This window comes from Bos javanicus, chromosome 6 (genome assembly GCF_032452875.1).
Source record: "Bos javanicus breed banteng chromosome 6, ARS-OSU_banteng_1.0, whole genome shotgun sequence".
NCBI lineage: Eukaryota > Metazoa > Chordata > Mammalia > Artiodactyla > Bovidae > Bos > Bos javanicus.
The window spans coordinates 77687132-77703587 of NC_083873.1; the positions used below are offsets into that span (position 1 = coordinate 77687132).

Here is a 16456-nt window from a genome sequence, read left to right on the forward strand (position 1 = left end):
TTCTTTACCATCTGAACCACCAGGGAAGCCCTATATGTATAAATTTAATTTTCAGAATACCCTATGAGCTCCGTGCTATTATAATCCCCCTTATCCAAATGAGGAAATTAAGGCACATAGAAGTTAAACAGCTCTATAGTTACTGGCTAATAACTTATGTTGTTAATAATTCTATGGCTCAAATGTGGCAGAATCCCAATACTATGATAGGCAGTTCTGTGTCCTGGGCATGATTTTACCTGTTACACTAAGCTGACTTTAGTTTACAGACCTAGCCAAATAGAAAAAAAAAAAAAAGTACATATTTTTGTAAATAAATAGTTTTCAACCCTTTAAGGTGTCTACACACCTGAAAGTTGATGACCCAAACACCTTGAGAATAATAGCTTGCTGAGACTTCAGAGGTAAGAGGGAGTTGAGGGCAGTTTTCTGCAGGCTACTGTATCCCCTTTATCACTGTTCCTCTAACATCACTCTTGACAACCACTGGTTTGATTTGGCTTTTGAAAGTCACCAATTTCTCAAGATGTCAGTTTTCTTATTCTAAAATGTTTGGGGCTATATGCTATCAAATGTCTTCAGACGTCCAAATTCTATGGTTCTAAAAATGTATTTCTGTGTTCTGATGTGCAAGTAAGGTATTGACAGAAAGAGAGGGGAAAAGCCTTTTCCTGTACCTAGTGCTGGCCAAGTCTTTTCTATATTTGAACTTCAGTAGAAATCACACAGAATTCCTAAATGAGATGCAAATTAAATGAAAGTTGAAAGAGAGATTGAAGATAGAAAAAAAATGGCTTTTCCAAAATGCAAAATGGCCCTTCAGGTTCTGCTAACAAGCACCCATAATTTTTCTATATTTTGGGCATGCCTAACACTGGATGGTTCATACATTTTCACTTCAGAATATAAGCTGCTCTTTCTCTTTCTTTTCCTGTGTATATGTGTACTTTTTGGCCAGATCATTTTTTCCTCTTCTCTCTCAATGTGGATGACCGAAATCTTGTTTCTATGTTTATTTGGTGAGATTATTCCCTTCCCAGTTGTCTTAATATTAATTATTTCAAGGTTTTATCAATCCTAATTTAACTACACTATCAGCTTAAAATGAACAAACAAGCAGAAGACCCTGAAAACCATCTCTGTGATAGGGGAACCCTAATATGTCCCTAATGAAAAGTAAAATGGTACCTGTCGGCTCAGCGGTAAAGAATCCGCCTGCCAGTGCAGGAGACACAGGTTTAATCCCTAATCCAGGAAGATCCCCTAAAGAAGGAAATGGCTACCCACTCCAGTATTCTTGCCTTTGAAATCCTACGAACACAGGGGCCTGGGCACAGGGGGATATATCCACAGGATTGCAAAGAGTCAGATGCAACTTAGTGACTAATAACTGCTTCTTTAGAAATCATTTCCACAAAAGTTTAAAACAGAATTTACTGTGTGACCCAGCAATTCCAATTCTAGGTATATATATTCAAGAAAATTGTAACATATGCCTACACAGAAGCTTGTAGATGAAGGTTCATAGCAGAATTTTTCATAATAGTCAAAAGGTGGAAATTATTCCCAAAGTCCATCAACTGATTAATGGATACAAAATATATGGTATGTTTTACAATGAAATATCTCCAATTTCCTTGAAGAGATCTCTAGTCTATGTACATACATGTGTATACATAAATGCATATATATGATACCTTCATACAAATGACATCTTCATACAAATGACATCTTCATACAATGCCATCATACAATGCCATCTTCATACAAATGCATACAAATGTATTCATACAAATGCATACAAATGTATGCAGGTGAATCTTAACCTGGGAATATATTTCTTATAAGAAACAAAGATCACAGATCATAATCAAAATGCTATTTTAAGTGTATATAGCTCTAAGGATCTATTAAGGTAGAATCAATAACTAATTATAACAATGAAGGTCAAAAAATATAAGTGAAAGTCACCAAGAAAATTTAGAAATATTGTTAAAAATAGGGAAAATAGAATACTTGCACAATGAAATATTCTTATAAACAAAGTATAGACAACTTCAAAAATATTTTTATTAAAAAGCAATTCAAACAAAAGTCAATTTAAAATATATGAAGACAAACTGTTTAGAATGTCTATTCTTCAAACTGTTTACAGAATTAATGTAATTCTTATAAACTTTCAGTATGATTTTTTTTTGCTTTGAAATTTAGAAAACTGCATTAAAATCAGAAGGGAAAATAATCAGATAATATCCTTTTTAATTTGGAAAAGTAAGGAGAATATCATATATTTAGATATACAAAGCTGTGGTTACAAGGATGAGGTGAAACTAGGTATCAGTTCAGTTCACCTTCTCAGTCCTGTCCGACTCTATGATCCCATGGACTGCAGCACACCAGGCTTCCCTGTTTATCACCAACTCCTGGAGCTTGCTGATGCCATCTAACCATCTCATCCTCGGTCATCCCCTTTTCCTCCTACCTCCTAGTCTTTCCCAGCATCAGGGTCTTTTCCAATGAGTCAGTTCTTCACATCAGGTGGCCAAAGTATTGGATTTTCAGCTTTAACATCAGTCCTTCCAATGACTATGTAGGACTGATTTCCTTTAGGATTGACTGGTTTGATCTCCTTGCAGTCCAAGGGAGCCTCAAGAGTCTTCTAGAACACCACAGTTCAAAGGCATCAATCCTTCTGTGCTCAGCTTTTTTTATAGTCCAACTCTCACATCCACACATGACCACTGGAAAAACTACAGCTTTGACTAGATGGACCTTTGTTGGCATAGTGATGTCTCTGATTTTTAATATGCTCTCTAGGTTAGTCATAGCTTTTCTTGCAAGGAGCAAGTGTTTTTTAATTTCATGGCTGCAGTCATCATCTGCAGTGATTTCGGAGCCCCCAAAATAAAGTCTGTCACTGTTTCCATTGTTTCCCCATCTATTTCTCATGAAGTGATGGGACTGGATGCCATGATCTTAGTTTTCTGAATGTTGAGTTTTAAGCCAACTCTTTCACGCTCCTCTTTCACTTTCATCAAGAGGCTCTTTAGTTCTTCACTTTCTGCCATAAGGATGATGTCATCTGTGTATCTGAGGTTATTGATATTTCTCCTGGCAATCTTGATTCCAGCTACTAGGTATAAGACTAGGTATAAGACTCAATTATGGAGGAAAATGTGTCAGATGTTTAAAAACATGTATTTGATATGCTTTTTACTCTCTTTGCTCTTTTTGAAGCTGACCACATTTTTCTTATTGAATATTATTCACCATAAATCCACGAGAAAATTTTATGACAGTTAATTATGGTTTTAGCTGGTCCTGGGGTCATTATCTGACTGATGATGGGCAGGGCTGGAGCCTAGTATGTTTGGCCACAGGGACCTAGGGTCCCAGGTCTAGTGCCTGTGCACTGATATGAAGGACCATATCCTGGGCCGTCTGGTATACAGGGTGGTGTCCTGGGGAGGCTGTGGGCTCAGGGGATCTTAAGGCAGCCCCACCCAGTTAGTTACTTGTCCTGATGCATCCCAGTACTGGTGTAAACATGCTGGTGGTCAGGGCGAGGTCCCAGTGCTAAGAGACTTCAGGAAAGATTCCAAACTGGCACTTACCAGTACCATTGTCCACGTGTAAGAATGAGCTCCTCAGAATGACTGCCACCAGTGTCTATATCTTGACAGTGAGCTTTAGTTTCCTTCTGCCTCTTCTCAACGTTCTTCAAGGTGAGCTGGTGGGTCTGACCTAAAATTACTGCTTCTGCCTTGAGTCCTAGAATGTGAGAGACTGTGTGTGTGTCCTTTTAGAGGGGAGTTTCTCTTTCCCACAGCCCTCTGACATTAAGCCCCTACTGGCCTTCAAAACTAAAATTGTTCTAGGGGTTGGTACAATACTCTCAGACTGCGGAGCCTAATGTGGCGCTCAGACCTCTCACTCCTTGGAGAGAACCTGTGCAATTGTAATTACCCTACCCCTGCACTGCCTAAAATATGTGGGTGGAGCACTCTGAAGTTACATGATTATCCCAAGAGCAGAGGCAAATGTGCCATTTAAAGGGACCATTTACTTCAGTTTGAATATAGAGGTGACAGTTTCAAAGCAGTTACTTGTCAGAATTTAATCACTGAAATCTACACACATTACTTCCAGGTTTAGTATACTTTCTTTGAGAAACATAATACAGAAGAACAAACTTCAAATTTGTATGTCAAATGCTTTTGTCAAAAGTCAAAATGCTGCTGGCCTTGCTCTTTGCCTATTAGTTACTTACATTTTTTATTTAAAATTTTTATTACATTTTTTATTTAAAAATATGTGTATACTTATATAGTACCTACCTTTGAAACCTTATAGTGATACTGGTTGCATAAAATGAGATGCTGTATGTATGAATACGTAGTGGCTGTTATGATATGTAGTAAAAGCCATGTTCCTTAGTTAGACATAAAATCAACACTTTTATATGCTGAGGTTATTTCGAACCAATATGAAATGACTCTTATTTTCATTTATATGATCAATAAAGTTTGAAACTGATTCATTTGTAACAACACAGGACCTTAAAAATAAAAATGTTTTTGCAACAAAGTATGTAACATAAGTAAACATCCGATGTTTTTATAATTAATATAATATGAAATTTTTAATATGCTCTATTACACATGAACTTGATAATAGTGCACAATTGCTCTCTTATTACTTTTATAATAGTCCTTTTAGTATTCCACTGAAACATGGCCAGTGAATGCACAATATTCTTAGCTACCATTATGAGGGGCTTTGTATATTACAACCTTTTCACTGTGTCTGCTGTTAGCTAGAAAAATGCTGGGAGCAACAGCAGCTACTATCAACAGGGAGCCATATTAATTATTTGAAATGTGCCTCATAAGAGGAATCAGCAGACTTTATTACAAGTCGAATATTACTTGAAACGGGAAGGTTACTCTAACTGTTATCATAATCTATATATCGTTAACTTTCCTTGTTTAGGAAAAGAGATTAACAACCCTGTAAAGTGCTTTAGTAAATGTATAAAATACAACTGCATATCCCTTGTAGAAAGAAAATGATGGGTTCTCTACTTGTACCCAATATTTTTTTCATATAAAGTGGCTTTAGTAATTGAACTCCGTAATTATACTTTCTTGCCTTAAAATTCAAATTGTTTACTGGATTATCAGTCTATAAGCTATAGCTACTTTGAGCATTAGAAAATCCTTTTGTCTTTAAGTTAGAATTGTTTTTTTTTTTTTTTTCCAGTCAGCAATTTGGTCTTCAAAGGAACTTTAACACTTTAACTCATACAACAGAAAGTGTATTACAAGTTTGTGTGTGAGCTGACAAAATACAAGAAACAGAATGAATCCATCTACCTGCTTTTTATATTGTGGGTAGTTATTATTTTTCCATCAAATACAATAAGCAAGTAGAAATAGTTTTTAAATAATAAGTAAAATGTTGAAAAGTAATAATAAATATAAAGTTAATTAGGATTGTAAATAAGTGCTATTAAAAGTGTTATCTGACATGGATGCCTGTCTGCAGATTGTTACTGATCTTCCTTGAAATAAGTGCCAAAATCAAAAGTCAGTGTTTAGAAACATTTAAAGCAAACAGAGTATTTAATGTCTCTTTAGAAATGAAAAATGGGGACTGTATTTTATATGTCTTGTTTTCAGTTTTTATATTTCATTTTTCTTGCCAGTCACTTTTATGGTGTTTTTCAAAGTGTCATTTCACAATAAACATGATTTAAAAGCAACAAGTTCAAAATTGGAGAAGGAAATGGCAACCCACTCCTATATTCTTGCCTGGGAAATCACATGGAGAAAGGAGCCTGGTGTGGTTGAGTCCATGGTGTCACAACAGAGTCAGACACTACTGGCAACTAAACAACAACAATAAAATTAGCTTAAGAAGGACTGTTTTAATTGGTTGACGTTTCGATGACGCATAATGTTTGCATTCTATAAGGCTATGAATTCAGTGTAAAGAGAGATGTGTGAAATCATAAAACTAACCAAAAAGTATAAAAACATTATTATAGTATTTTAACATTTATTTTTGGGTCCACAGGGCAGGCACATCATGGACAGGTATCATACATCTCTCCACCAATTCACCTTGACTCTGACCTGGAAAGACCCCCTGTTAGAGGTGAGTTGTTGTATTCTTTTTTTTATATATTATTATTTAAAGAAAAAGAGAGTCTATTCATTATTTGATGAAGACAATTAATTAAAGATGATTATAAATATGTATGTTACAGTGCAGTGCCTGTTTAAAAAAAACAGGAGGAAAATGGTTTGTAATGATAACAGAGAGTAAGTCTTATTTATAAAATAAGATGTGAAATATTTTTTTGAGAAATGCTTGTAAACCAAATAAAAGATGTGGCTCCATAGTGAAAGACTAGTTGAAAACCAGCCTAGATTTAAAGATTATTATATAATCATTTCCTTTTTTATTGGAACTTTCTTCTTCTACTATCTTTTTATATATTTTTTTTAGTAAATTAAGATGTCTTAAACTAAGTTACATTGACAAATTTATTTCCTTGCAAATTGATGTTTTATGTTTTATTTTTCTTTTAAAAAGTCATTTTAGTATTAATAACATTTATTTTTAAATTGTATAAATTTAAATTATATATTTAAATTGATGCCATATGTTTAAAGATTTTTAAAAATAACTAATCATACAAAACAGAAATTAAAAGTAACATTTATCTTATCTACAGAATTTATCTTTCTACTTTTAAAGGATTATTAATAAATTTTAATGTTGTATAATGTTTAATCTGATGTAATAATAGATACAACTTTTAGTTTCATAAATACCAAATATCCTAAGGTTATTTTTTTTATTTAAAGTAATATAGTATGTTTTCTTATACTTTTAAAAATATGCAATAAAAATCACTAGATCTGTCTTTTATGAGCATGTTCTCCATACAGTTTCCTCTGCTAGGAGTCTCAATTTTTTCTTTGCTACCCGTTAAGTTTCTACCAGTGTTTCAATGCCCTGCTTTATCTTCAGTTCCTCTGTTAAGCCTTTGCTGACTATGTATTAGGCAGAAGCTAAGTGCATGCCTCTGTCCTCTGCGCCTGCCTCAGTTATTGTACCTAAAGCAGTGCATTTTATTTTTTCAGGCTAAATGTTTCCCTTTCTTTTTTGTAAGGTCCTTGAGGGCAAAAGTGTCATAATTATTATTTCTCCTCCAACCACTGGTCTGTGCTTGACACATAATGGGAAGTCATACAATGATTTCTGAATGTGACAACCTATATTGTGAAGGATGCATCCTCATTTTTTTAAAGAAGTAAGCTGAGCAGGAATAATAAGAAATTTCACAAAGAGGACACAGAATGTACCAAAATATGAGTTTGTAAAGGTTGTGATATTTTTAAGGAAATATGCTAGGTGCACAGTAAAATGAAAGCAGTTTTAGACGAAGAAACTGGAAAGATGTAATGAGGCAGACTGTAAAGGATTCTGTTTCATATGCCAAGAAGTTTGTCCTTTATCCTGGAAAAACAAAGTCATCAAATATTTTTAGATAAGTTAGTGGGGTGTTACATTATAACATCACCAGTTCTTGATATTGGAAAAATATCACTGTTAATGTAGATGATGCAAGATTGACAGAGAGAGGCTGATTCAATAATCTAGGTAAAAGATGAATAGGAAATTAACAGTGTATTGGTGGCAGGGGTAGGGTCTGAAAAGTATTTTGAAGAAACATAGTATTGATTGAACAGATATAAAGGAAAGAGCAGAAATACCTCTAAGATTGCTTTACTGATTAATTACCTGAATGCTTATAATGTAATTTCTCCTCATGAGGGAAATATGAGTTATGAAAGGATGTCTTGTTTTAACCTTGCTAATTCTTAGTAGAATGTCATTTCCACCAGGGGTGGAGGCCTACTTATGCAAGTTAGTGACTTTAATTCAGTTCTTCATACATAGTCCTAGTATAAATTGGGAAGCATACTGTACAGTCATGAGTAGAATAGTGTAATAATCCACTCCAGAATTTAGTGGCTTAAATCAAGAAACATTTTTTATAGTTCTCAGAGTTGGTTGCATTACATGTGTACTGCCTTGACTGAGACTGGATATTTAGTACTTAGCAGACTGGTCGGTTTTTCAGGGGAGGAAACTCACTAACAGGTTTGATAGCCATCTTGATGTCATCTTGGGGCTCCCCTTGTGGCTCAGACGGTAAAGCATCTACTGCAGTGGGGAGACCCAGGTTTGATCCCTGGGCCAGGAAGATACACTGGAGAAGGAAATGGCAACCCACTCCAGCACTCTTGCCTGGAAAATCCCGTGGACGGAGGAGCCCGGTAGACTGCAGTCCATGGGGTTGCAAAGAGTTGGACACAACTGAGCAACTTCACTTTCTTTATTTGATATCATCTGGGTGGTAGCCATATGACTCTCATCTAGCAGGCTAGCACCAGCTCATTCCCATTGTGACAGGATTCCCAGCAGTAAGTAGGAAAGTCCCAAAGTTCAGGTATTGTTCAAGACTGCTTGTGCCATGTTTGTTATGTCCTATTGGCCCAAGTCAGTCACATAATCATCCCCAGACTTAAGAAACAGACTACATCTCTTGAAGAAGGAACCACAGTCTGAAGGACTATGGACAGAAGAAGGAGAGGAATTCGGGCCATGTCAACCTATAGTATTCTTGCCTGGAGAATCCCATGGACAGAGGAGTCTGGCAGGCTACGATCCATAGGGTCGCAGAGTTGTACATGACTGAAGTGACTGACCACACCTACAAGCAACCTACTATAGCTAGACAGATAGAATAAAATAAGTTTAGAATAAAATTTGACAAAAATTGAGTGATAAAGGGATTTAGAGACAATAATTTTAAACTTGGGAGTTCTAGAACTTTCTTGTCTTTAATTCCTCAACTGCTACACAGAAGACAGAATTAAGCACTCAACAATGTCTTTGTGAGGATTAGGGATAATATAGACTAGAGTCTGGCATTTGATAAGCCCTAGATAAATTGTGGCTATTAGTATGTACTTTTGGGTTTGCTGTTGTGGCATATAGGAAGAAATTTGGCATTGAGGCCAGGCAGACCTACATGACCTTAAGCAGCTTCTGTCTGTCATCTGTAACGCAAGGATAGTAATGCAACCCTGGCAAGTTTATAAGTGAAATAGTGTCAATTCCTGGCAAATAACTTGACATAAACTAGACTCTGAAGAGTCGGTTGGCATTATTAAGAACTTCACTTTAAAGTGGCATCATCTTAGTAAAAGTAGTGATGATACTGACGTGGTGAAGAATGAATTACTGGAATCCAACAGTGTCCTGCTTTATGAAAAAGTGAAAGTATTGGTCCCTCAGTCATGTCTGACTTTTTGTGACCCCATGGGCTGCAACCCACCTGGCTTCTTGGAATTCTCCAGGCAAGAATACTGGAGTAGGTAGCCATTCTCTTCTCCAGAGGATCTTCCCAACCCAGGGCTCAAACTCAGGTCTCCTGCACTGGAGGTAGTTTTATTTTTTTACCATCTGAGCCACCTCAAATTGTGTCCTCGACCTTAGAAGGATTGTCCTGATAACTTGTAGTTCTCAAATCTTTCTTCTATATGCCCAAGACCCTCTTAAACTATGCTGATTAATACAATTACAGTTATAGTTATAGGCTCATGTGTTATAGTTCTGAACCTTTTTTAAATGAACATTTAATTAAAGAGGTTTGTATAAATCACCAAAATTGTAGTACAAAAGATCTTGTGTTTTTAATTAAAACTATCTAATATTTAATTTAAAACAAATATTGGAAATAGTGTAGAGTAGGCAATATCGTTACTTTGGAACCAAAAATATTTCAACTATCACTCATTTATCGTCATTTACTATTTTTAATTACACTGTATATTTTTTATGTTTTTATGAAGTCAAATGACACAAATGACCTATAAATGATCTTTATGTATAGAGAGAGTCTCTCATGCACGTTATAGATTTTTATTTGAATATATGCAAAAAGATAAATGAAGTTCTTTATTTTGGAATTCTATCTCTAATAATTTTTGTTAGATTATATAGCAATATACTTTGAACTACCTGAAAAACCACACTGCTATTTTAGCTTTTCTTTTTCTACTTTCCTTCCATAATTTTATATATGTTGAGACTATGAGAGCTATGTCCTGATATTCCCCTCCCACCCACTAAATTACAGTTCACTGTATTATTTCTCTCTCTTCCTATACCAGTTTCCATTAGTGTACATGAATGTCCATGTTTTAAGAATTCTTGCTATATACATATTAATTCCTTGAGTATTTTACAGACTTGACTATATTTTCATAGAATATCATACTTAAGTTATTGACATCAAAAAAGCAATACAAAATGATATTTAGAATGTAGGAAAGAAAGCTGTGACAAAGCTAGATAGCACATTAAAAAGCAGAGACATCACTTTGCCCACAAAATTCCATATAGTCAAGGCTATGATTTTTCCAGTAGTCATGGACAGATGTGAGAGTTAGACCATGAAGTAGGCTAGGTACCGAAGAATTCATCCTTTCAAACTGTGATACTGGAGAAGACCCTTGAGAGTTCCATGGACTGCAAGGAGATCATACCAGTCAGTCCTAAAGAAATCAACCCAAAATATCCATGCGAAGGATTGTTTCTGTAGCTGAAGCTCGAAAACTTTGACCACTTGAAGTGAACAGCCAGCTCATTGGAAAAGAGCCTAACGACTGAAATGAATGAAGGCAAAAGATGGGAGCGGCAGAGGATGAGATTAGTTAGCATCACTGACTCAATGGATATGTGTTTGAGCAAACTCCAGGAAGATAATGGAAGTCAGAGAAGCCTGATGTGCATGGGGTCACAAACAGCAGGACACAACTTAACAAATGAACAACAGTAATAACAATACATTTACTAATGTTTTCACTGGGGATTTTTCAGTAGAAAGTATCATTTATCCAACATACAATTACGTATCAGATTGCTTCTGATATTTTGCCATTTTATACTATTCTCACCCCAAACATTTTGTATTACTTGCCACTTTTTTTTAAATAATGATTTTGCTTTTAGTATTTGAGATAGTGAACTAATTATTGGTAATTTTGGAATTATTTTTAAACTGATATTTTAAAAAATAATTATATAATTGTTTTCAGATATCTATATTACATTTTCATTTATTTTTCATGGTTTTAAATTTTATATAATGTATGAATCATTCCAGCTTTAATCTACATGTCACCATACTACCTCCTTTCAGTTTTCTTGATTTCTTTCGCTTTTGCTCTCATTTTTAGGGGGAAAAAGTGTATCTTTCAAAACTGATGCATTTGTTTGTCATAATATATTTCTTCTTTGATAATGTGTATTCTGTGACCAACATGCTTATTGTAACCATATGGATAATATAGTAGCACGTTACCAAATAACCTTGAATAAAATGTTGAAATTTATATTTCAAAGTAGCTGAAGTATATAAATTCAGTAGCACTTAACCCACTGATGAGTAAATTTGAGAGATGCTGTTCTTTAAATCTAATGTGATCATACATGGCATTTGGTCACATAATTTATACCTGTGATGATTATATATGCATTCTGCAATTTACAGATTTTATTACTGAACAGGGATGTAAATTCCAATAGTTTACTAGTACATTAATGTCACAATACATTACAAGGTAGATAACCAGAGCTGCCACTATAAATAGAAAAATAGTCACAGCCCTCACTATAAACTACTTAATAAAAATAAGATCCTGAATCAGCATTCACCATTATAGTAATTTTACTCACCACACATCTCATTAATCAGGACTTAAAAAGAAATAGTTTCATCTAGAAGCCTTATTATTTTTAAGCCCTACATTATTAAAATGTTTGTTACAATTTGTACTGAATTTAATGGGGTTGATTATATATTTCTTATGCATATACATTCTCTATGCTTTTCAGACATATTTCCCAATTTTATGTATTACAATTGGAAATGAAAGTCTACTTTTGTAATTTTGTAGCAGATTTGTAAATAAGAACAAGGGAATTCTTCAGTTCATTTCAGTTCAGTTGCTAGTCATCTCCGACTCTTTGCGACCCCATGAATCACAGCGGGCCAGGCCTCCCTGTCTATCACCAGAGTTCACCCAAACTCATATCCATGGAGTTGGTGATGCCCTCCAGCCATCTCATCCTCTGCCATACCCTTCTCCACCTACCCCCAATCCCTCTCAGCATCAGAGTCTTTTACAATGAGTCAGCTCTTCTCATGAGGTGGCCAAAGTATTGGAGTTTTAGCTTTAGCATGAGTCCTTCCAAAGAACACCCAGGACTGATCTCCTTTAGAATGGACTGATTGGATCTCCTTGCAATCCAAGGGACTCTCAAGAGTCTTCTCCAACACCACAGTTCAAAAGCATCAATTCTTTGGTTCTCAGCTTTCTTCACATTCCAACTCTCACATCCATACATGACCACTGGAAAAACCATAGCCTTGACTAGACAGACCTTTGTTGGCAAAGTAATGTCTCTGCTTTTCAATATGCTATCTAGGTTGGTCATAACTTTCCTTCCAAGGAGTAAGTGTCTTTGAATTTCATGGCTGCAGTCACCATCTGCAGTGATTTTGGAGCCCAAAATAATAAAGTCTGACACTGTTTCCACTGTTCCCCCATCTATTTTCCATGAAGTGATGGGACCGGATGCCATGATCTTCGTTTTCTGAATGTTGAGCTTTAAGCCAACTTTTTCACTCCCTCTTTCACTTTCATCAAGAGGCTTTTTAGTTCCTCTTCACTTTCTGCCATAAGGGTGGTGTCATCTGCATATCTGAGGTTATTGATATTTCTCCTGGCAATCTTGATTCCAGCTTGTGCTTCTTCCAGCCCAGCGTTTCTCATGATGTACTCTGCATATAAGAATAAGCAGGGTGACAATATTCAGCCTTGACGTACTCCTTTTCCTATTTGGAACCAGTCTGTTGTTCAATGTCCAGTTCTAACTGTTGCTTCCTGACCTGCATATAGGTTTCTCAAGAGGCAGGTCAGGTGGTCTGGTATGCCCATCTCTTTCAGATTTTTCCACAGTTTATTGTGATCCACACAGTCAAAGGCTTTGGCATAGTCAATAAAGCAGAAATAGATGTTTTTCTGGAACTTTCCTGCTTTTTCCATTATCCAGCGGATGTTGGCAATTTGATTTCTGGTTCCTCTGCCTTTTCTAAAACCAGCTTGAACATCTGGAAGTTCACAGTTCACATATTGATGAAGCCTGGCTTGGAGAATTTTGAGCATTACTTTAGTAGCTTGTGAGATGAGTGCAATTGTGTGGTAGTTTGAGCATAGCAGGGCTTAATAGAAGTTGCAGTTCTGAAGGTCATGTGTCCACACCAAGGATCCTTTCTCCCTAACCTTTATTTTGCTTCCTAACTACTCACAAAATACTCTGCACCAGAATAAGATCTATCACAGACAGAATCACTCAAATTCTTAGTGTTTAGGAGGGAGTTTATTTGGGGAGCTGCGTCAGAATCCTAAGCAGAGTTGAATATTGACATTCAGCTATACCAGTTGAGGCACCCTCTTCAGTTGAAACTGTTGTTTTATTGTTTGGTTTGGTTTGGTTTCATTGTGTTTTTTATAAAATTCGCTGACAGCTTTAGCAGTTAATGATAGAACCCTTCCTATAAATTCTTCACAACATCATTAGCAATTCAATTCAGATAAGTTCCTGTCAATAACCAAGGAAAGACATTAACTTCTGAGAAATGTCTTCCTAGTATGTAACTAACAGTGATATTTTGAATATTATGCTGCAGAAAATTTTGACTGTTCCCAGATACATTCTGCCTTCCAATATGATAAGACACTAGTAATAAAGCTGGCAAAAAACATTGTTATATTTTGTATACTATTGTGTATAATCTTCTTTTAGGTAGGTTCTTATATTTGATCATAAGCCTAATGTGATGTGAACTGCTAAGTCGCTTCAGTCGTGTCCAACTCTGTGCGACCCCATAGACGGCAGCCCACCAGGCTCCCCCATCCCTGGGATTCTCCAGGCAAGAACACTGGAGTGGGTTGCCATTTCCTTCTCCAGTGCATGAAAGTGAAAAGTGAAAGTGAAGTCGCTCAGTTGTGTCCAACTCTAGCAACCCCATGGACTGCAGCCTACCAGGCTCCTCTGTCCATGGGATTTTCTAGGCAAAAGTACTGGAGTGGGGTGCCATAGCCTTCTCCAATGTGACGTGAACATTCATGTCCAACTCTGCAACCCTTAAACTGTAGCCTGCCAAGCTCCTCTGTCTGTTGGATTCTCCAGGCAAGAATACTGGAGTGGGTTGTCGTTCCCTTCTCCAGGGGATCTTCCCAACCCAGAGATAGAACCTGGATCTCCTGCTTTGCAGTCAGATTCTTTACCATCTAACTACCAGGGAAGCCCCAAAGGGGATGTTGCATTAATCTAATAATACTCAATACTAAAGGGTGTGTTGCATAAGCCTAATACTCAGTACTCAATACCAATTTATACATTTTTAAACTTCTTTTTCTGTAATAAAATGAGTAATATAAACATGGTTCCATTGGCAGATAATCAATGAATAGAATAATGTCAGGCATTAAGTTTCACTTCCAAACTGAATTACATTCAGCAAATCCACACACAGAAAATATTGTTTCAGCTCAAAATAAACAGATGGTCCTGTGTAGTGCATATATATATAAAATAGACTATGGCCAAAGATATAGAGTCACAAATTTGAGATGTTAACACACAACATTATTTAGTGAAATATAAAAACATTTTATATTGATTAAAATAAAATAAGTTCAACACATCTGGCATTCTTACTGAGGAGTCTCCAGGCTTCTTTAATGTGCTATGATAATGTTTTTCTAACTTATTTGGTTAACAAATATTATATAGTGAAACATAATTGCCAAGTTTTATCCACCCTTATCCTAAGGTAATAAAAATTAAATTTGCATATAATGAAGTACTTTGACCATGTTGGATAAACTGCCTACAGTTGCAAATGCCAAGCTTTTTTTGTTCTGTTTATAGTACACTGTGAACACATACAAAATAGATACAGAGAGTATATAGCTTGTTATTATTAATGGTAAACACCACTCCCTTTCATTAAGTATGTATCTTATGTCAGACACAGGAAAAAATATTTTATACACATTGTCTTCTTTAGTCTTACAAGGATCCTGTCACTTTTCATTCAGGCTTATTGGTCATCATCATTCTATTTCTAACATCAAGCATACAACTATAATACAGTAAATTAATAATTGAATTTGGGCTGAATTTAAGTGAAGTTAAATTCTAACTCAATGGTAAAATGTACTTTTTTCTCAATATCTTTAGGAATAAGTCGGAGGGTTTTGTAAATTGTAATCTACTTTCAAAATATAAATTATTGTTGAAAAGTCAATATTTATCATTTGAATTAATTTAGTATACTCCTGCAGGTCCCTTGTGGAAGATAGTTTATGTGTTGAGAATAAATATCCAGAGAATAGTGTGATCTGGTAGGTTATCTCATTAGGTTCCTAGTCAGCTTATCTTGGTGTTCTCTCTGTGAGCCTGATTGAGAAGAGAGCTTGTTTGAACTCTCCTTCCCCATTGGTTGATTAAATAATATTCTTAGTATCCAAAGGGTATTAAGTGAAGACAGAAGCTTGATACTGTTATGATATGTACATTCTCCTTCAGATTTGGTGTGCCTAATGGCAGATCCAGTGATAATGGTCCTTGACTTGAATATGAAGATTCCTCCATTGGAGCTATTGTTCAAGGCAAGCAAATGTCTATGGTATTAGGATATCTCTAAGAAGCTATGACCATGATTCAGTTCACTGAACTTCACGCTTCCCCACACCTCCCAACCACCCCTGGCTCTCTGTGCTCCCTTTTAAGATTGCTCAATGGCCCAGCTTTCCTAAGAATGCTACTATAGGTTCCAGTACTTACTTCTCTTTGTCTTGTTTTAGTTTTAGTCTCATTAAGATACATGAGGGTAGAACTGCTTTATTTTGTTCAGAAATAAAATATTTAATGTTTTCCGGATGTCATAACTTTACAGTGAGGTAATACTAGTCATTAATAATAATAGCTAACATTGATTATACAAATTAACCTTAAGACATATGATCACCTAAAAATTATCCATATGATCCCCTTTCTCCCAATTCTCAAAGACAGTTTCTCATAGTATTCATCAGGATGTTCCAGTAGATACTACTTTTTTGAGTTGACTTGGTATGAATGCTTGATATTTATATTTAGTGTTTGTCAAGCTCTATTCTAAGTACTTGACATGGATTAGTACTTCAATAATTTCCCAAATCCCATGAATCAGATAGTATTATTGTTGTAACTTTATGAATGAAAAAACTGAGACATAGAGAATTTCTTTAACTTC

General features: G+C 35.5%; 1 protein-coding gene across 16 annotated transcripts in view; it reads left to right on the forward strand.

The window, feature by feature from the left end:
* ADGRL3 (adhesion G protein-coupled receptor L3) overlaps positions 1-16456 on the forward strand; it is a 959208-nt gene that overhangs the window by 681744 nt on the left and 261008 nt on the right. For all 16 annotated transcript variants that reach the window (XM_061420294.1, XM_061420290.1, XM_061420278.1 and 13 more), the window contains one exon: positions 6079-6159. In XM_061420294.1, the coding sequence (XP_061276278.1) occupies positions 6079-6159 (81 nt within the window). The remainder of the gene's footprint in view (positions 1-6078; positions 6160-16456) is intronic.